Here is a 22,804-nt window from a genome sequence, read left to right on the forward strand (position 1 = left end):
AGCCGACATCTCCACCCAGCTGCAAAACAAACACAAATAAACGGCACTGACAGTTTCCACCAAACCTGCCTGTAGGAGAACCTGCAAACACTGGTTTCAATGAGACAACACAACAGTACAGACAGGAACAACTGCTGCAGCTGTCAAGACAAACACACCAGGCTAATTGAATTCTGAAATACTGATGGATGGCATTTTCAAGCAACCTTAGCATTCATTCTGCTGCTTCCCCATAATTAAGCTACAAAAAGACTTCACGTATTTTCATTCCACAAAGACAGAAATGCATGACAACTTTGAGGAGTCGTCTATATAATACCTTCAATCATAACCACTTGAAAGCAACTTGTAAGTCTTATTTTCTTTTAATAGTAACAGTGTACATAGATATAAATTTGGCAGTGTTAGCCAAGTGGGTACTATTCAATTTCTGCCCCTCAGCCAGCTGTTGAATTACCCACAATAACAATATGATTCAATAAAAGCAGCTTCTGAAATGTTTTCACGTCTAATTGTGGAATCAGTTACACTCATACAGTAAGTTTCTTTAAGTCTGACCCTACTTAGCACAAAAGGAAAACCCTAAACTACTCTAAAACCACCAAACAGGACAACTCTCCCAGCAGACAGACCTTTCATTAGGAATCAGGGCCTTGTCATTTGGTGGTGTGGGAAATGAAGGGTGGAGTTCAGCTGGTGGTGGGTGGAGTGATTGCTGCACATTTCCCCCAGCGAGTTTCCAAGGCAACAAAGAATGCAATAAAATGAAGTTAAGTGATTTCCCGGTTTCCCGGAGAGCCTTTGTTGCATCTGACAGTATTACCACGTGGGATCATTATCGACTCTAACAACCGAGTCCAGAGTCTCTGATAAATGAGTGACTGCACACTTGTTTTGGAACAGGTGAGAGATGGGAGGTTCAGATGTGGCAAAACTGGGGTTTCCCCTCACACAAACAACCTCACTGCTGCCATTGAGAGTATTTCTTAGAGCTTCTCTTTTAACTGAAGTATATCTGAAAAATTAGTATTATAGTGCGGGCATTCGAATTTGGCTAATACCTCCTAAACTGTGAGGTGCAAATGTAAAAAATTTTTCTTTATTTATATCGCTACAACATGCAAGTTGCAATATACAGCTTCTGCTACCAAAGTTAAAATATGTTATTAGTTGTATGAGCTTTTAAAAGACATCATTACTCTTCTGTAATTCATGTCAGATCCATTCATCCTTCTCCAGTTCAGACTTGAGGGGCTGGAGCCTATCCCAGGTGTATTAGGTGGTACACTCTGTAGAGGCTCACCCACATGTGAGATCCTTCAATTTAATAAATTAAATCAACAGATATTCAGTGATTACTACAGTAAATGCATACATATTACTGATTTGCAGTTATATGTATTCTCCATATCTTATGGCCACAATTGGAAAACACCACCCCTCGCCTGTACTTTTCCAGCTTTCGGCTAAAGTGCCAACAAAGTTTTTGCTAGAGCTCCTTGTTGCCAGGAACAGTAAACCACACAATCATAGACTCAGCCCATCCTTGTTGGTGCCTCATTGGCAGATTTGTATAAGGATGTATATGACTGTGTGCTCTGCATTTGAGTTACAAGTCAAAACACGTTGGTCAAGCAGTACTGCAAATACTGCTAGAGCTGTAACTTCCTCAGATCTTGTCCTCTTCTCCGTAAGTGAAGTTGTGTCCAAAATGCTTTGAATTAAAATAAATAAATAAATCAAAACATTTTCCTTCAGATTAAAATTAAAGCTATTAAGATATTGGATCACCTTGGTTTATATAGTCTCTCAGTCATTAGACATTGGGGACCTGTCAAGGGTGCCTCACGCCCTAAGACAGCTGGGATAGACTCCAGCGCCACATGATCCTGAGCTAGAGAAGCAGTTAATAAACTGGATAGACTCGGGGATGGAGATTTATAATTCATGACTTTAAATTTTAGCCTTATGAGGGTGTTGGCATTAACCTTCAAGTGATTGAGCCATAAATTTATATGTGCATCTGTGATATTTTTAGCCATAAAAAGTATATCCAACCAGAAATGTGTCAGTCTACTTCTCCTACAACCTTTCATAGTTTCTTTTTACAAGTAAGAAATTGGTCCATTGGTGTAACAAGGATAATGAGCGTCCTGTGTTTTCATTGTACATTTTATCATAGTTTTAAATGTTTTGTCATTAACCGTGGCTTACACACCTAGATTGCAAATATTTGCTGCCGCAGAAGCCTTGAGGCAGATGCTTAATGTCCAAAGTGACAATGTAAACAGCTCAGCTGACAAAAATAGGTCAAGGGTAACAAATGTAAACATTTTAGAATATCTGTTACAGGTAAATGAATCAGAACAGGCATGATGAGAGCCAGGAGAGCCTGAAAGATTCAAAAATCAAAGAATGTATTAGGAAATGATCTTAAAACAATGTTGTGATTAATTTATCATCTTCCTGTGCAGTGTGAATGTATCTCCCAACACTGTGCATGTTATTTAAATCAGACTCCAACCAGTGCTACAAATGACTTCCTAAAGAAAATAATCAAACTGCAGGCAGAACTTTTACTTACTCTGCTGTGAGAGTGGGAGGCTGCTGGGGTGCACGATATAATTCATCTGTTTTGGTCATGTGACAGCAGTGAATGGAGGCTTGCAGTCTGTGAGGAGGTGGCTGCTGCAGAACACAGTCGGTTTATCACGACTCTGCCCCGAGTTTAAAGTGTGTGTGTGCGCAGGCGTTTGTGTGTCTGTGTGCTAAGAAAAGCCTCTGCGTTTTGCTCCGCCAAGCATCAAAGTGTTAATAATTGCACTGCATTGCGAATAATATAGTTCACTCTGTCACACACTTCAAAAACCTGCACTCATCAAAGACTGTCAAATTAAGCCACTACAGCAAGGATTATTTTTGGATGCAAGTGCAGAACTCTTGCTGGGGTTTTTAATATTTTGGTCAAAACAAACAAAGAAATAAATGAATGGACATTGCATATATAATTTGCCAAAAATACTGGTATATGGATGAGTGAGCCTAATGTTGATTTACAGCAGAAAAGGACAGAAGTGGCTCATTTCATCCTTTAAAATAATGAAAATGAATCACAGCCTTTGGCTAAAACAAGTGATCATTTCTATCAACGCAGCCTGAAACCTCCACTTCCACTTACTTTGATGTGGGGAAAACCTTTTTGTCTTTAAAAGTGAAAAATAGAGAAAAATATTACAAGGCAAGTCTCAAAATGGTAAATGCACTGGTTCTTTTATAGTTTATTTCTGCTTTAACTGAGGACTCAAACTGGTGTATAAAACAAAATGCCAACTGTTTTATACATGTCTCATTCACCCATTCACAAACACATTGATACAAGCAATATTTTCTATGCCTAAGTGCTTTCTATCTAACATTTATACTCCAATGAATGCAGTGGGAGCAACTCAGGGTTCAGTATCTTGCCCAAGGATACTTAAGCATACTGAAGCAGGCGGGGATCGAACCACTAACCTTCCGGTTAGTAGATGACCTGCCCTAGCTCCTCAAAAGACATCCAACAGCTATAAAAGCGTCTAATGGCACAATATGTACCTTACGTACAGTTATCAAGTGCTATCAGAGCACACATTAGGCCACATATGTGGTTTATCATGCCCACAGTCAGGGCATAGAGCAAACAGGTTTGTCGCAATAACTGTGTACTGTCGATAACGGTGCTTTTAAGCAAATAAATCACAAAAATGTGTCAACAATGTACATTTAAAAATATAGTAAGTCAAAGAGTAATTGTTTTTTGTATGCTTTTGTACAGTCATGGCCACAGACTCTTGCCAACTTTGCTTAAAAAAAAAAATTGAATGCTGAATCTGAATGACAGCATTATTGCAATTTTTATTGGAAAGTGAAAAATTTGATTTCATGACAGAGTAAATTTGTCTAAATGTCTAGAGTCTAAATGAAGACTTCACAGGGTATCAAAGTCATTATCTTTTATCCTGTGGGAGGTACGACTGATTTCAAATCAGTTATCAGTTTGTCTAATTGTCACATATGGATATGAAGCAAATGTTAACCTCATGGTTGTGCTGAAAAGAACAACCAGAGGATCAACAAAGTCATTCAGATTCATCCTCTGGGAACCATCCAAGTAGTGGATGCAGAGATATTTCACTGGAAAAGTAAACCTTAACCTGCTGGTGACACAAAAGGAAAGTCAGCAAATTATTTAAGTCATTAGGATTAATCCTCTAGCAACCACAAATGTTTGCACCAACTTTTACGCTAACTCATGTACAGCTTATGCTCTTATCATTCTGACATTACTCATATTTTATGAGTAAACATGGAAACAACAGATGGCACAAAAAAAAACTCAGGGAAAGGACATCCTCAGGAACAACACATATTCAAAACAAACTTTGTGCTAATCCATGTAAATCATAAAGGGATATTCCATAGGATGGGTGAAAAATGAATCTCATTAAGCCACTTTAAGAATATCAGGTATCATTAAAGTCACGGGGATTTATCCTCTGGGAACCATGAATGTATTCACCAAGTCTTGCACCAACAGTTGATGGTGAGATAACACATAACCACATTTTCTATTAAGTAAAAGTAAAAGAACAAAGCACAATAATGTTTTTCATATTCTCTATAGTCTCTCATGTGATATGGACTCTTGTATAAAAAAAATGTTTACCACAATAGTGGTAAAATTGATAGAAGACCCTGTAAATTACAGTACAGCAACATAATGCCAAGTCGAATTGGAGTATGAAGGTAAATATGTTCATATGGGAGATGAAGTTCTGTATTTTCATAACAGAAATTAACCATATATGAGACAAATTTCCACTGCTTAAATTACACATTCTTTTTACCTCTAATTAAAGCTTGTGGCTGAAAGCAAAGAGATGGTACTTCTACTGATTGTTATCAGCAACAATTCTAGAAAACAGGAAATCAGTAAATTATGACTTAAAGACAAAATAAATTTTTAAATGTAGCAGCCACAGCGAAACTTCCCTATCAAAGGCTCAATTTGCTTTTCCAGCTTGTGTTAGCCCCCCCGATCAGCCTAACTAATTAATAAAGTGACAGGGATTAATGTGGCCTGTTTGATGACAAATAAGCCTTTAGAAGATCTAATTAAAACTGAACCTGCACCATTCATTACATTTGCTGTAGCTGTGGCCAAACATTGAATGTGTCAAACAGGAATTATCAGTTATTTGCACACACACACACACACACACACACACAGTGACAAGTCACACATGCACTATTAGCAATCATAGACGTGGCTGAAGGTGTGGCGGCACATATGGTCAAACTCATAGGGGGAGGGAGGGTTTTCTATCTAACAGTGTTATTTTCTGTCAGATTCAAAGCCCAGCTGAAAAGTTATAACTGGAAGGCAAAAGTATTCATAGTGCTATATAACAAATGTTTGGCCCAACTGTATGAGCAATTTCTGTGTATTATCATAAAATTAAAAGACTATATTGAGAAACTGCAGGACAAATAAACCTCTAACTGGTTTTAGACGTCCCAGCTTGAGCTCAAAGGACCTGCAGTAATTCAATACCAGCACTAGGTTTCTCATTTCTCTGGAAACCCTGTCCTGCTGAACAACAGATGAATTTACAAACCAGCGCTGAATTATTTAGCCCAGTGTGGTACAACAGAGCACACGGGCGGTCAGGTTACCTGCCACCATCGCCAAGACATCAGCGGGACTCCTTCTGGAAAGTCTCCATGGGATTGGGCCAGTGTTTCATGTGTTTAATGACACACTTTTAGGTGTAATGTCAGTTTGTTCATCAAGAACAGGGTGCAATAACACCAAAAGCAAAAGATATGAAAATGTATTTGCATGAATCAGCGGCGAGTCAAAGATTGAGGAGTTGCAGCTTGAATTTATAAGAAGCTGTTTTACATAAGCCGGCTCTCTTAGCAGAGCCGCGTCTTGATTTTCCACAGTGACAGATGCAGAATTTGCCTCTTAAAGCCAACCAGAAGTGAATTTCTGCGCCTCTCCAGTCTTGTAAAATTAAAAGAAACTGCTGTAGCTGGTAGGTATGACCCAATAAAAATCTGAAAGTATAATTACATCTCCCTTGAAGAAAAAACAGCTTCTGAAGAGCACTGCACTGACTTTACATTTTAGTAGTTTGCAGTCTAATTACTTATAGTAGCTCCATGGCTTTTAGTTCATACACTCAGTCTAATTCCAATAAACAACTGCACTCCTTTTTCTATTTCTTTAATAAATCCATCTGCATTTATACTGACCAGGTTCCCAGGGCACCATGACATTTGATAGCAGTCCCCATCTTTTTGAAACCAAGTCTACTCTGCACTGCACCACTGCACATGTTGCATATGTCCATGAAATGCTCCCTGATGATTCTTATAGACTCGAACCTAGATAGTACGCTTTTATTTCATTAGTGCATCAGTAGGAAATTAACGAGTAACTAGCTTAATAATTAATTCCTTTAGACATTTTCTGTTTCCGGCTTTTCCAGGTCAAGCATTTTCTACTCGTCTCTTTTTTTATGTTTTTGTAAACTGAATATCGTCTGATTTGAGGCCATCAGACAAGGCCATTAGTGGAGAAAACAACCAGCAGATTGATGATAATGATGCCAATTTTCAGAAGCAGACCTACAGTCTATTTATTCACTCTACGTACTAGCTATCTCAGAATGTGCAGTAAACTTTTTCTGCACAATACTGTGCACAAGTATTGCCATGTCATATGTTTTGTGTCAAAGGAGCCAGACTTTCTTGTAATATTTTAAGGAGTTCTTAAGGAGCAGTTCTCCAGACTTTCTTCAGTTTTCCTTTGGACATTAGCTGCTTTTCCACACATTTTTTGTCCAGTCCTTGTAGCTGACCATGTTCAAGGGAATGGTTTTGTTTGTTAAGCCACTTAACGCTAAATCACTTGAGCGTTAAAAAGGCACCAGGGATGAACCAGTGTTGTGTCTACACTGAAAAAAGAACCAACTTAATTGAATTATTTCAATTGGTAACACCTAATTTAATTAAGTTCTTTGAAATGAAGTTAATACATTAGATAAATCAGTTGTGTTATCTAATGTATTAACTTCATTTCAAAGAACTTAATTAAATTAGGTGTTACCAATTGAAATAATTCAATTAAGTTGGTTCACCTATTTTCTTTTTACAGTGTACATATACCAGACAAATTAGTAAATTTGAAGTTGCATCCTTAGGCACTTCACATTATTTGATCTATGAAAAATGCCAAAGAAAACATAGTTTGACAGTCATTAAATAGCATTACTGCACTCACAAGGTGATTTCCAAAGAACTACTATCTTAAAACTTGGTATATTTTGGGACGGTGTGCTTTCTGTCTTACCAAAAATTGAGGAAACAACTATTTACAGCAGCTGAATAATATCTGAAATTGATGTTCTTAAGAAATAGGACAAAAATCCAACAAAGAGCTAATACATGACCTGAGAGATACATCTGGTCCTTCAACTGGTCCATCTATCGTTTGCCAAACCATCATCAGAGACTGTATTTCCATGTACATCTGTACGTTTCTATAAATTGCTGCACCTATTGCCATTTTTCAGTGGCTCAAGACTTTTCCACAGTACTGCATGTTTATTTATTTCTATTTAAAAAGTGGCAACGCATAACAGTCATATCCAAGCTTTAAATATGCCACATTTAGCCACACAGAGTAATCTTCATCTGCAGTCCCTGGCAGGTTGTTGGATTTTAAGGAGAGTAAAAGAAAACCAAAATATGTAAATGTGTCTATATATAGACAAGAGCCAGAAGCTTATGAATGCAAAAACGGTGACATAAATATATGATATATTACACAAACTTTAAAGATCAGATCTTTAAAGAACATGAAGCTTGGATTACTGCTCAGCTAAGTGGCAAGTATGGAGAAGTATTTGAGTGAGTCAACATGGTCAGGTGACATTTAGATCAGTTCGGCTAAATCGATTAATTTTCCATGGGTGTAAAGCCCATGCCATTTGTTCTACAGGACGTCTAAGCAACAGGAGGCAAACAAAGTATTTCACATGAGAAAAAAAGACTGGATCGGGCTGCTAACACTCACTTTTACACTCTTAAGCACCCTGTTAGCCCATTTTTGACATTTTAAGCTTGTTCTCAAGTTGCATTCACTGAAATCTGCCCTGGAAGAGAAGCAGCTAAATACTCTCATATTTAACTCTAGCACTGATGTGTTCTCATCCTACCGCAGCGGTTGAGTTTGGAAACTGCTTCCACCACCACTTCCACCTCCTTCCTCCAGTGGGGCTCGTTCCTCCTGGTCACCTCCTCCTCCTCCTCCTCCTCCTCCACCTGTACCTCCAGATCGGAGGTGGCGCAGCTCATCAGGCTGCAGGGCGCTGTACCAAGCCTGCTGCCCGCTATCAGGAGTCAGCACTGGGCTCTTGTCCTCCTCCTGGCCTTGGACCTGACTTTGCACGGTCTTCACCATGTTCACCGCGTTCACCGGCAGCTGCAGCAGCTTTTGCATGGCGGTCATGTTTGAAACTTCGCCTTGACCTGCGGAACCACAGGTTGGATCACGTGGAGAGAAAAAACAAAGAAAAAAAAAAGCTGCAAGAAGATTGAAGCTTTCCTGTTAATCGGAGGAAATTCTCCTGGAGCTCCTCACACAGTTTTCATGCCACAAAGAGCAGCGTCAGCTACTCTGTTAGAAATCCTCCTTCCCTCTAAGGCTAAGTATGTGGACATTTCCTGCAAGACTGGCACAGCAAGCCTCCTCATAAATGCTCCATCCTGAGGAGAGGTTGCTGCCTATTCCCCATTAAAAATCCAGCGGTAGCTCCAGAGCTCTGTTGTATTTTTTTCCTCGCTGTCTTCTGTTACTGCTGAGTGAAGCAGCAGACATCAGCTGCTCAGTAAATGGATGCTCGGCAGCGAGGGGCGTGGAGTTTTATCTGCCGTGACGCCTCTCCTTTCGCGACTCCTCCCTGCTGCTCATGTGGTTCCTGTTGCCGCACCAGTCACTCTCTTCCTCTGTACGCATGTGTGTGTGTGTGTGTGTACAATATATTTATATCCCAGCTCTCCAACAATGACACAGCCTCTCCCCACCTTTTGCCACGTTATCACTCGCTTCTCCTCGTGCGTGTCATCACTGCTCCGAATCCTCACATTAACAGCTAGAAACTGCACGTCTCCCCTCCTCGCTATCTCGCCGTCTATCACAGCTTCTTTTATCTGCCCTCACCTAGACTCAACGCCAGCGAGCCTTAGCAGATATATTTCCTCCCTCCGCTCGCGCATTACGTTTAAAAACCTTCCGTCCTATTCATTTTTTATAGCCATCGTTGTGCCTCTTTTTTTCTCTCATCTTACATGACTCAGCGTTCTTGGCAGTGTCGTGATGAGGACATCTCTCTCGCTCTTTCTCTCTCTCTCTCTCTCTCTCCCAGTTATATTTCTATGTGGCTCAAACCCCCCCAAAAAACGAAACTGCCTTGAAGCACAACTGACATAACGCGCTTCCTGTGATCTGCAGTAGCTCAGTGACAATTTGTTGACATTTGCTTAAGACTAATAAGATTTTTACCCATGATGTCATCAAGAGCAAACCCTGGGCTTGCTGCGCCGGCAGCATCTTTACAGTAAACAAAAAAACAAAAACAAACCGAGAAGATTTACAGATATCTGCAATTTCCTGTAGTTTTTTCAGAAAATAGATTTGACAGTTTAACACATTTCAAACTCTGATCTCCTGGTTCTCAGTTTAAAGCACTCAAAAAAGCCAAAAGCTGAACATCACATTTCTTTCTTTTAAACATCCAAATACAGTTGATTTGTGACAGCAACAACACAGCACTGCTGCTGCCTTTTCTTAACTTAGATTGTCTTTTTTTCTCTGTCTGGTCTTTAGGTGCAGTGCAGTGGTATCACACCCTCTAAATGAAGGAGGATGAGAGCAAAATTATATATGAAGACATAAATTAATAAACTCTCGTATAGTCTAAAGTTGGATGATTCATATTCATGCTCTGCGCGGCCACAATGGAGATAAGGCTGGTAGCTACATTGTGTTCGAGTTAGATGAAAAGATTATTAACAATGTCATTACTATGCTAAATATAAGATTACTGCCAGTAGTCAAGCCTTAAAATCCAAGGAAGCACTGGTCACTACTGGCTATCACTGATATAGCACTTGTGTTGCCTGACAGTCAGTCAATTTATGAGCTGTTTTTTTTTAACAAATCCAAACTGGAAAAAGAAGCATGTATTCATTTTCATAGCTGTTTATCCAAATTAATTACAAGGGGAAGAGCGAAGCCATCCCAGTCACTGATTACCTTAACATGCATTTCTTTGGACTGCGGGACGAAACGGATGAACCGTGAGGAAAACTACGTAAGGAAGAACTGGAAGAACATGCAAACTCCACGCAGAAATGCTCCAGTCAACCAGAAATTCAAACCAAGAAATTCTTGGAATGTAACAACGTTAGCTCTGATGCACAACAATCAAGTTGCTTTACATGGAAAACAAAGAATTCTGTCAAACAACCCAGAGTTGTGCCAAGTCAAATCCCAGAAGCCCATTCAGAGCCAGTAGTACAGTATAGTATAATAAATGCAAACAATAATATTAACACTGTTCAGTTTGAACAAAAACTTTAAAGACAACACTTTGTGGATATAAGGTGAGCATTGCAGTATTAACACAAACTGGTTGTGTTTTACAACATCACATTTTAGGAAACACGTATTTTTGCTTTATGAAGATATCATGTTCATATCTTAGTTTAACTGTTTCACTCTTTTTGCCATAAAGATGGCATTTGATGACCTCCACTCAGTATACATCAATGAAAACATGACTTGACAACTATTAGAATATGTGGTTTTCAAAGGTTAGCCCTGGTAAGGTGTATGGGAACAGATCAATCTCAGTAACTTCAGAGGCACACCCATTTACTTTGTTATAGAAGCAGGCCTGAAAAATTACAGAAACCATTCAGTTTAGAAAGAGAAAAAAAGGGTCACTCCTATTAGCCATCCAAACAAGAAAGAATTAACACAAAGCCGAGGAAGAGCAGGATATAAACTCGCTGAGAACAACTAATGCTACAACTAGAAATGTAACATGGTGATAAAAGATAATATATCTTCTATGATAAGCTAAAGTGTATTTCAAACAATCTTTAAAATAAACTGTGAGGGGGGGGGGGGCAAGTAAACCAGAGACAACCCTGGTGACCAGAAGAATATCAGTAGCACAATTACAGTTTGAATCTCATGTTGCACAATGCTCCCTGTTGAGATGTAGAAACTGGAAATGATGAGTAAAAATCCCACTGGAGACTTCAGATTAATGCCAGGATGATGGAGGAAACAGCAGGCAGCGTTGCAGAGAAGCAGCGGCACTGACGTGTCAGAGACAGCGGTTGGCGAGGACGTGTTTGGTATATGACAAGAAGAAAGTGAAGCTGAAGTTGTGTCCATGTGAGATGCAGTCCAGTTCAAGTTCCCTATGTGACCTATATCACAGGGTTGATTTTTGCTGTCCGACAGAAATGTAAAAACCAAAAAGGTGATCCCGCGGATGCATCAGTCAGGAAGGGCAACGGTCCCATAAATATGAAATTGTAAGACTTGACTTGTTCTGGCTTTATTAGACAGATACAGTGAAGACTGACAGAGAAAGACACGCAGCAAAGGGCCACAGGTCAGACTTGAACCCAGGCCGGCGGCTCTTAGCCATGCAGTATGTGGTCACCTGCTCATCCAACTGAGCTAAACTGGCATCCAACACTTAACTTTTGATTTTATTGCTTAAGAACACCGCCCTACGATAATAATAAAAAAAAGAAACCGAGGCTTTTTTCGTTAAGTCTTGCAAACAAATAGTCACCTGCATCAGTCACTGGTCCTTTCAAAGTCATAACTTATTTGTCTTAAGTGCTGAAGGACAGTGTACACCTTTAAACGGAAGAAAGCCGATCTTTTCTCTGGATGATAATATACAAAAAGATTGACACGATCTGAGGACCGAAGCAACGTTTCACATCCAACACGTCTCCAAGGCAACAACAGTGAAGGTCGTGTTAGTGTGCTTCCACCATTATGTTTGCAGACAAACCAGTTAATCCACCTTCACTGAGCAAATTTTGACTTCTGCACACACACACAACTCTATATCAACAATGTCCAGCCCACACTGGAAAAAAACAGTAATGAGGGTGGAATTTAATCACAAGTAGTTTTGCACTAATGACTAATGTTTGCCAGACAGACTCGAGACAAAACCTCCTCCTCCACATCCAAAGGTCATAGTTCAGAGCCTGAAATTCTGCCATCCATAAACACACGGCTCCCTCTGCTGGTGAATTATGGTGACACTGAAGGCATTAGAAACTGAGCGGGGGATGTTCTTGCTTCACCCACACAGTCTTCTTATGCTTACTGCCCTTTCCATTGAAGCAACAAGTCGCCAATCAGGGTTAACACAGATACAATATCCTCATTTCTTGTATCGTATCTTGTATCCTCAGTTCCTCTCCTTGTGTCTCTGTCCCTTTTCACCAAAGATGTGAGTAGAAGAGAAGGAGAAGAGACACGAGGAGAGAGAAACCAAGGTAACAGGGATTTAATAAATGAGACATCCTTTGCTTTGGAGCCTCATTTTAAAAGCCTTGCTGAGTTTGATGCGTGGCACAACTGCGTCATGAATTGTTTTATTTAAAACCCGACTACTGTTGTCGTTCACGCTATCAGATTTAATAGTGCACATGGGAGTTTTTTCTATTTAGGACCCACATGGCACAATGTGAAAGATTTACCTTTTCTAATCAAACACAGAGCAGTTTGATCAGCTTAAATAATGGAAACAACATTCAAAACAAGTTATTCAGTGAGTCTTCCTCTTGCAGTGGTTTGTACATTGCAGCTAGGTGTCACGACTCGTGTACCTGCACGACTCGTGCAGGTACGCTTGCCCACCCTTGATTATAGCTCCTGCAGCAAGCTTCCTCTTTCTTCTCGCCTCCAGATGCATTTTACAGATTAATAGACCCTTTAGCATGGCATACTGAGATTGATATCTAGTTCACAGGCAAAAGGACAGAGGAGGTATACGTCAGTGAAATTAGTAAAGCCCATTCATTCACACTGACATTCATACTCACATCCAATTTAGGATCCAAGAGACCTAGTCTAAGCTAACATGTATGTCTTGGACCTGTGGGAGGAAGCCAGAGGGAACCCACAGAGGCACAGGGATAAAATACAAACTCCACACAGGAAGGCCCCAGCTGGCCAGTGAATTTGAGCCCAGGATGTCTTTGCTGTGACACAACAGTGCTAACCACTGCACTAATGTGTCACCTTTGTGCTCATCATGTCCAAAATGACAAATACTCTCAGCAGCCAGTGGTACTCCTCAGCCTCCTAGTAGATACACATAGGTATTAATTTCAGAATCCTAGGTGACTTCTTTCTTGAGTTAATGCATTCACAAGATTCTCAGAAAGCTTGACCTCTGACCTCTAACCTTGAGGACAAGTTCACTGAGATGCAAACTTATGTGAGATTTTTAGCAGATACACCTATGTTATCAATTTGAAACTCCTACAGTGCCTCATCACTGCCCTGGCAGAATGAGAACAATACCCCATCAGGCTTTCATGGTGGGAAAAGTCATAAAAAGCAAAAATAAAACTGTAGGAGTGCACGGTGTGCATTTCTATTGCACCGTTTAATCCCATCCCATCAGGTATTTTTCACACATGACAATTTGACTTTGCATGCTAGTGAAAAAAATGCTTTTGTAAATAATAACTTTCTGAGATTTGTCTGTAATTAAACAGTAGATTCAATGAAAACAAACAAAACAAAGAAAGAAAAAAACTATTGTTAAATGACTAAATGCTTTAAGCTATGAGCCTCTATAAGATGTTGTCTGTGAAGGTTCTCAGTCATCCAGGTCATCGTAGTCAAAGGAGTTTGCAAAGAAAAGCGTCTGGACTTCTTTAAGTTGCTTGAAGACGTTTCACCTCTCATCCGAAGCTTCTTCAGTTCTAAGGTCAAATGGCGAGAGTCCCAGATTTAAACCCAGTGGGAGTATCCCCAAAGAGGGACAAAGGACAAAGGGGTCCTTTGTCCCTCTTTGGGGATACTCCCACTGGGTTTAAATCTGGGACTCTCGGCCATTTGACCTTAGAACTGAAGAAGCTTCTCGGATGAGAGGTGAAACGTCTATAAGATGTTGTTAGCTGGTATTAGTGAAACTTTCTTTAAAGTGGATCTAACGTTGTTGGACTTGGACACTGGTGAACAAACTGTCACAAGACATGAGAGTGTTTATCAGAGAGAAAGCTGAGGAGGTAATTTAGCCATTTATATAGCGCTTATCTACTCTCCCGGAGTACTCAGAGCACTCTATACAACATGCCACATTCACCCAATCACCTCCATTCATACAAGCACTTTCTTCTATGACCCTCTATACTTTAGTGCTGTTTAGCTAACAATCACACACATTCCCGCTCCGATGGATGCATTGGAGAGCAACTGGGGGTTAGGATATTTGGCATCACCACCAACCTTCCAATCAGTAACTGACCTGCTCTACCACCTGAGCTACAGCCACCCCCGCAATCAGCTTTGTTGGATCAAAAACACATCTAAAACCTGCAGGACACCGGCCCATGAGGCCTGGAGTTCCCCCACCCCTCCTCTAATCTGCTGACAATAAGTAACTATCTTGAATTCATTCTTTTTTTTTTTTTTTCAATTAAAAATTTGAAAAAATTACTCACTGTAACTTTAAACACTAACCTTAAATTAAATAAACATGTAGAAGGAGCTGGAGCATGCTGACCAGGAAACAGGTGTATACCATTAAATTAAAAATGGCTTAATTAACAAGTTCATTGTCTAATGTGCAATTGCAGACTGCCTCTGTACAGCTGTGTGTACCCCTTTCCCTGTTTGTGTGCCCCAGTAAAGGTTAAAGTTATCCAGATTACCAGTTATTATGTCCTATGTTATTAAAAAACATTTTTAAACACATTTTTCACAGTTGTTCAGGATTCAATTTTCCTGAAATATGCGAATCAATGTAGTTGCAGTCAGGACTGATGACTGATGATTATTTAGCTGGTTTTGCTTTGTTTGTGATGACCTCATGATGTTTTATTTTCATGTATTAGTACTCTCTCTTGTAATGTGGAACTTCCTTCCGGTCCGGGCCTGTGTGCCGCCACCAGGCTGAGCTGCTGCCGCTGTCCAGCAGGGGTGGTGCTGAAACCTTGGAGCTCAGGCCTCGTATCCCCCCTGTGACAGGCCTTTCGCATCTCACTTCACAAACATGACGTATAAACAGCGTAACCTTAAAAGCCTCACACACGTGAGCAAAGAAATGTAATAACAGGAGCGAGCAACAAACAGCAGCGAGCCGCACACCGCAGCCTTATAGCGGCCAAATCACAGCCCGAGACTCAGAACTAGAAAACGAAGGCGCTGCTTTCAATCACGGGCCTGTAGCAACAAACTAAGTTCAACATGCTGTCCGTTATCTACTGACGTTACAGCATACTTTATGTACGTGTTAGCGGACAGGAGGCTGCCCCTCCCCCACCATAAGCTGGCCCTCCCCACAATATGACAAACAGAAACAGTAGCAGGCAGCACCGAGGCAGGTAGCTCGTACCTTTTGTAGTCGGAGGAGAAAATCCCTCCGCTCGCCGGATCGTGACCGTACTCCGGCTCCCCCACGCTGGACGAGCCGCCCTTCTCATCGTTAAAAGCGGAGCTGGCGGACATAGCCGTGGCTTTCAGTGTGTTTGTGTTTTTGTTCTTGTCGCTCTCAAAGAGCAGCAGCGACGGAGATTCAGTGCAGAAGGCAGCGGGATACACGGGTCTTAAAGGCGCATACACACCGCCGTTATCTCCGGGATGCTCGGCTCAGAGGAGGGCGGGTGAGGTCACGTGACTTTTCCGGGGATTCCCCCCCCCCCAATATTTTATATATATATACATACATATATACATATTTTTTCAAACATATTTTATATAATATATATATTTGTATGAAAATTATAACATTATATTTGTGTCATGAAACGGCTGTGGCAGGCAGGATGTAGGACCCAAAATGTAGGACACTCAGACGGAGGAATAAACTCAAAAAGGCTACTTTGTTGCAGAAAAAAACTCCATAAACAATAACCTTGCAAAAACAAACAAAAACTAACAACTAATACTAAACAGTAGAAAACCTGGAGACAAGAGACTGGAAGGAAGGAAGGAAGGAAGGAAGGAAGGAAGGAAGGAAGGAAGGAAGGAAAGGGGACATACACACACACACACACACACACAGCATCAGGGGACGACGTGACACTGACTGAGAGAAACACTAGCCAAACTAGACCACTGAGATGAGGCACAGACTTACAAAGTAAAACAGGAAACATAACACATAGATGCGGACTTGACAGAGACAAAAACCAGAATACTAAGAACGCTAACACTGAAACCAAAAGACTAGAAATGATAAATACTGACTTTTTAAAGTACTTTATAAATAAAGATGATGATGATGAAAATCAAAGTTCAATAATAATACAAAACTCAAACACTGGGTCACTGACCCAGGACCGTGACAATTTGTAGTGTGTATATTTTTTTTTTAAAAAATTAATAATTAATCTGTTACATAACACTCCTATGGACTTTTTAATGTCAGTTTCAGTTTATTTGTCATATGCAAGTTAGCACAGGGTCAACATTGCAATGAAATGTATTTGACGAGCAGCAGACAGTCACTCAGCAGTATAGTAAGTAAAAAATAGTAAGAGCAAAATGTTTATAAAATATAGTAAAAAGAAAAAGTTAACAGGCTAAATATATGTACACACTTGTGAATAGAAAAAGCAAATCTTACATAGGAATGTGACCGTTGACATGGATTTGGGGTGGGGTGGGGGGGCAATGGGACATTGCACATGAGATACAGTGGCAGGAGTGAGCAGCAGTACAAACTGAACAGTACAAAAATTTTGAGTGGCAGTTAGTACAGTATTGCACGTAGTAAGGTTTTTATTTGTTTAAATACTAATAAGAATTAAGTGACCAGTGCAGAGTGTACAATGTACTTCGGAAACTGTAGGATAGATTCTGAGTGCGTCCTGTGGAGTGTGGTGTGTGTCTTTAAGTGTTGTGGTTGAGGTGTCGTATGGCTTGATGGTAAAAACTGTTTTTAAGTCTTGTAGTCCGAGCAGACAGACTCCTGTAACGTCTGCCAGATGGTAGCAAGGAGAACAGATGATGTGCTGGTTGGTTGTGGTCCTTGATGATGCTGTGTGCTTTGCGGAGGCACCTTTGAAGATAGATGTCCTGAATGGCAGGAAGCCTCATGCCAGTGATGTGCTCTGCTGCCTTCACCACCCTCTGTAGTGATTTATGGCTGCTGGCAGGGCAGCTTCTGTACCAAACTGTAATGCAGCTCGTCAGCAAGCTCTCGATTGCACACCTGTAGAAATTTGAGGTGATGTTGTCATTCAGCCTGGTTCTATGTGCCCCTTTTTCACTTTGAGCAGAACTAAACTACAGAATAGCTTAATTGTTGGATTTTAAAGGAAGATATCTGAAACTAGGAAAACACTAGGAACTGACCAAGGAATTACTAACCAGTTGTTAAATAGCAATCATGTGGGGCTTAGTTACACCTAATAGTGAGACCTGTCTGACTGCCTGAGACAGTTTACTCAAATAAAAAAGATTTTTTTTCTAGCAAAGGTAGCCTTCAGGTGCTGCAGTTCAACTGCCTGAAAACCAGCATGTGATCAATCACTCTACAAACATCAGTTGTGCATCTTTTGAATACAAAACAACCAGTTTATGATATCTATGAGTAAATCATATGAGCACGTTCCCACAGACCCTACAATGTTTTTAATCTAGCTTTTCACTGACACCTAGTGGACACTGACACATGTGTGGTACATCATAATTATGTTTGAAAAGAAAAAAGTAAACAAGATTTAAAGTGTTTGAAAAAATGTTTTTATTGGAACGCTTCATAGGATCAGTAAAAATTGTGTAATGAAACAGCATAAATAAAATAAGTTGTATAACATTCATGAAACAAAATCTACATGACAATTAGTTCTTCTGTACCCTCTCATTAACAGAAGCCTCTTTTGTTTTGTTTTTTTTATTACAAAAATAAAGAGGCCAAAATAAAAAGTAATAACACACCGATTGGCCCAATATAATAACGATTTATATTGGGCCGATCCACAACAGTTGCTTCAAGGTGCTTCATATCGTAAGGTGAAGACCCAACAATAATAGAGAGAAAACCCCAACAATCATAAAACCCCTCTGTGAACAAGCCCTTTGGCGACAGTGGGAAGGAAAAACTCCCTTTAAATAGGAAGAACCCTACGGCAGAACCAGGCTCAGGGAGGGGTGGCCATCTGCCTCGACTGGTTGGGGAGATTAATAATAGCCAGAGTTTAATAATAACTAATTATTAAATACAGGGTGGTGTATAATCACATAGTGAGTGAAAAAGGTTAGTGAAGATGAAACATTCGATGCATCATGGGAAGAACCAGAAGCCTAGACTTATTGCAATGCAACTGAAGGAGGATTCAGGTTCACCTGTTAAGGGGCCTGGAGGCCAGTATGTGGACCCAAAAGCAGATTGAAATACAGGAAGCAATAGTAAGGTGTTCTCACAAACTTTATTGAGCGACACAGTGTAAAACTAAGGCACAGGGAGTGAATGTTTGGCATGTAGCCTCTGTGAACGGAGAGAGAGAGGTTGGTTAATGAAGGCACATGATGTTCCAGCACTGACAGCAGGTCTTCACCAGTGTTTCTGATAAAGGTGGTCTCTGTCTGGAGTTGAAGGGGTGCAGCAGAGGAGGAGGTGGATGCAGGGAGGTGTAGATGTGTGTTGTTTAGTGTCTGCGTGTTTGTCAGCTGCACACACACTGACTGCAGGTGAGGCAGGTAAGTAACACCTGGCTGTGTCTGTGGCTGCTGATGCGGCTCTGTCACAAATCAATAAGAACATGATGGCTTTATCTGAGCTGGCCTCATGGAAAGCTTCTTGGTTTTCTGAACTTCCTGTTCAGGTTTAGATGCCGATGCTGCAACACAAACAAAAACACAATAAGTCTTCCTTTTTAAACGCATTTTTGTCTCAATTTTATCACATATCACATGAAAAAACGCTGCTATTCTCAGAAATCTTCTCTCACATCTACACAGATGCAAAGAGACAGATGTGAGATAACAGAAAGAGTTTATGAAGATGCAGATGTTCAGCAGCTGTGTTCATTTGTGTGTTAGTGTGTTTTACATACGGATGCAGGTACTGAACCATGTTGTCGGGAATCTTGAGGATTTTACACGTGAAGTAGTGATGAGACAAGCTGCAATACTATCATTTATCCACTAGGTGGAGGAAGTGATCAGTGGTAGGAGAACGTGCACAAAACTACATTCATACATAGCTTGACTTTGTTCTCCTGAGTTATTCTTTTGAATTATGATTTACTGACAGTGATTAAGTTTACTGATCAGCAAAGCTTCACAGCACAGTTACACAAAGGTAAAATACAAGGAAGGTGACAGCAGATTGATTTTACATTCAGACAAAACTGTTCTTCTTTCATTTGGCCTGAAGCATCCAACACTTTTAAGCACCTTTATCAATACAACTCTAATGACTCTGTCACTACCTCTGGGTGTCTCACCTGTTTCTGGATATCAGTCCCTGGCCGACTGTTCAGGTGAGCTGGCACCATGTTGATGGGAGTAACCATCACTAGTCCAGCCTGCAAAGCAGGAGGAGGGGGTGGAGGCAAAGGGTGGGTGCTTGCCCTTCTGACTCCATACTTTCTACTACTTGTTCGAGTTCTTCCCTGACGTCCATCTTACTGACAGAGTCGATTTTATGCGGCACTTTTGTCTGAACTCGTCCAGAAGAATGATAAAGTGATTCTGACTAGGATCCTGTGGCGCACCTCATAGGAGATTTTGATCCTCTTAGACTGGAACTGACATATAACACAGAACTAAGTTGGAACAATAATTACAATATGATATTCACTTTATAGAGAAGTCAAATACATGAAAAGTGCTGTATTTATAAACTAATTGAAACCAAACTGATAAATATGAAAAATTAAATCTAATTAATGCACAAAACAATTAACTCTGTGAACTCTCATGACTTCACTGCATTTATAAAACTGCTGTAGTTCTTACTCTGTTATATAACACGATCAGACGTGTATTGGTGCTTAATAAATCAAACTTTAAAACAAATATAATCTAAATCAAAAGTGCTTAAACTACATTTTGACTCAAATTACAGAGTACGTAGTTCACTTGTGGGTTTGGGCCTCCATTCTTTGCCAACCGGAATACAAAAATGGCTCAACCTGTACACCAAGAATCATTTTACAAGTGCAATTCAACTATTTAATTAAGTTTTAAGAATAAAAGTACTTGTTTGGCACGTGAACAGTGATCTAATATACACTCAGGGGCCACCTACTTCGTGTTCAACTGATAGATAATTGTTTATTAATCATCCAATCATATGTCAGCTGCTCAAAGATTTCGACATGTAGACATGTTCAAGATGAAAGTGACTTTGATGGTTGTTGGTGCCAGATTGACTGGTCTGAGTATTACTGAGTTTACCTGCATTTGTCTATTCTTCACAGACTTTGCACCCCGTAGAGTCAACTGAGCTGCCTCGTTTAAACACAATCTCCATCCCTTTATGCCCACAGTGTACAGATCTTCACCTTATCCTACTGGTGCTATTTCACAAAGTTCAAATCATCTCACAGTGATTATAACAAGCTGCAGAAAACAGGCCATTCTTAAATGAGGAATCTACAAAATGTTTTATAATAATACATAAAACTTTATTATTTCACAAAAGCCTTATCTAGTAGTTATAAAACAGAGCAACAGTTGCATGTTTACATCTAGAAGTGCAAAAACAACAAGAGCCTAGAGAAATCGATGACACTGCTGACTGAAATGTTAGATTACAATCAATGAGAAAACTGTGTTGTCTCTCTTACAGGGTAACAAAGAACATTATTGTTTACATTCATACAGAGGAGCTCCATTAAGGACACTAATGGGAACCAAGTCTTCAATAGCAGGTCAAAGTGCAAAGTGTTGCTGTTTTATTTTGAAGTCTGTGTGAGGCTCGGGTGTATATGTGGATGTGCTCTTTCAGTGTGTAGCGGTAAACAGCTTCCAGTCCAACCTTGCACAAAATTCAAGAATGTGTCAGTTAACACAGTTATTCTGGATGACAGTGCTTTCTTTCATTCACGCACTGGTTTGCACAAATGCATCACGCTCCCAAGACCAGCTGGTATGTCTGTCAGTGACAAACTTCAGTTTGTGAAGTTGTGGAGATTCGCCTCCACATTCCACAGCGGAGAGCTTCAAAAGGAGGGATACAAAACACACAAAATTCATGAGGAAACATCACGTGCAAAAGCATTTTTACACTGACGCACCCAAATGTAGAGGCTCAGATTTCAGTCCATGCAGACATGAGCCAAAACGAGTTTGTTTTCATGATATTAAGTTACACCATTTCCCCCAAATGAACCTTTATGTGAAAAATGCTCAATGCTTACTTCATTAAAGGGACATATTATTTTTCTGTCACATATTTATAAAACTGCAACTTTTGTGCATGTGCTAACCTAATTTTTTAAGTTTCTAAAAATAAAAATAGGTCAGCACGCACAAAAATTGTTGTTTCTACTCCTGGTTTTGTATGTTGTAAAAAAAGACAATATTCCTAATATGGTCAACACATGCACACAGATCTGGCTGTGGGCACAGAAGCTCCACCCCCCCCTGCTGTTTGTTCAAAACTGGTGTTTACAAAGGTCAAACATCATAACATGGCCACAGCTACACCAACTCACAATTAAATACAAGGTGCGGTACAGGTGCATCATAAATGGTATAAATTTATTATAGCTCAAACAGAGCTGTACTTTAGACCTCAGATGTGCCAGTATGTGCCACGCTGTATATTTAAGTAAACTTTGCACAGTGTGGCAAAACATTAGCTACATTTTTTTTATATCATTGAACAGTGAAGGGCACAAAGTAGGATCACGTTAAATAATTGGAACAACATAGAAAATAATTTAAAGGATGTCATGGTTTGTATATTGCAGCTGTGTGCAGTGTCTCTTTGATAAAAACACTGGATACACCTCTGCGATATAACTCCTGCTGCTGCCTCCTCTGGGGTGACTTTCAGGAGTCGTGCCGACTTTCAACATTGCAGACAGAGCTTGATTTCAGGGTCACAGACAGAAAATCGAGGAGGAACAGAAAAAAGGAAACAATAAAACCCTGAAGTATGACAGTGCAGACCTGGGAACACGGACAGTACGAAAGATGGACATGCAATCAAAAAACAAACAAACAAAAAAACCCCCAATTCTTGGCAATATTATAGAGTAAAATGTAAGTGAATGATATAAAGTCAAAGTTTTTTTTAATTATTACAGAAAATATGCTTGCCAAAGACTGACTGTATACCAGGGGTGTCGAACTCCAGGCCTCGAGGGCCGGTGTCCTGCAGGTTTTAGATAACACCCTGGGTCAACACACCTGAATCAAATGATTAGTTCATTACCAGGCTTCTGGAGAACTGCAAGACACGTTGAGGAGGTGATTTAGCCATTTGAATCAGCTGTGTTGGATCAAGGACAT

General features: G+C 40.1%; 1 protein-coding gene across 5 annotated transcripts in view; it reads right to left on the reverse strand.

The window, feature by feature from the left end:
* The window catches only part of LOC116330472 (AP-3 complex subunit beta-2), a 68,632-nt gene extending 52,670 nt beyond the window's left edge, over nt 1-15,962 (reverse strand). For 4 of the 5 annotated variants that reach the window (XM_031752818.2, XM_031752814.2, XM_031752815.2 and 1 more), the window contains exon 1: nt 15,726-15,962. In XM_031752818.2, the coding sequence (XP_031608678.1) occupies nt 15,726-15,838 (113 nt within the window). In that variant the 5' untranslated portion in view covers nt 15,839-15,962. Of the gene's footprint in view, nt 1-8,267; nt 8,328-15,725 lie in introns of those variants that run through there. The other variant, XM_031752817.2, reaches the window with a different exon arrangement.
* Nucleotides 15,963-22,804: the final 6,842 nt, after the last annotated feature.

The sequence above is a fragment of the Oreochromis aureus genome, linkage group 7 (genome assembly GCF_013358895.1).
Source record: "Oreochromis aureus strain Israel breed Guangdong linkage group 7, ZZ_aureus, whole genome shotgun sequence".
NCBI lineage: Eukaryota > Metazoa > Chordata > Actinopteri > Cichliformes > Cichlidae > Oreochromis > Oreochromis aureus.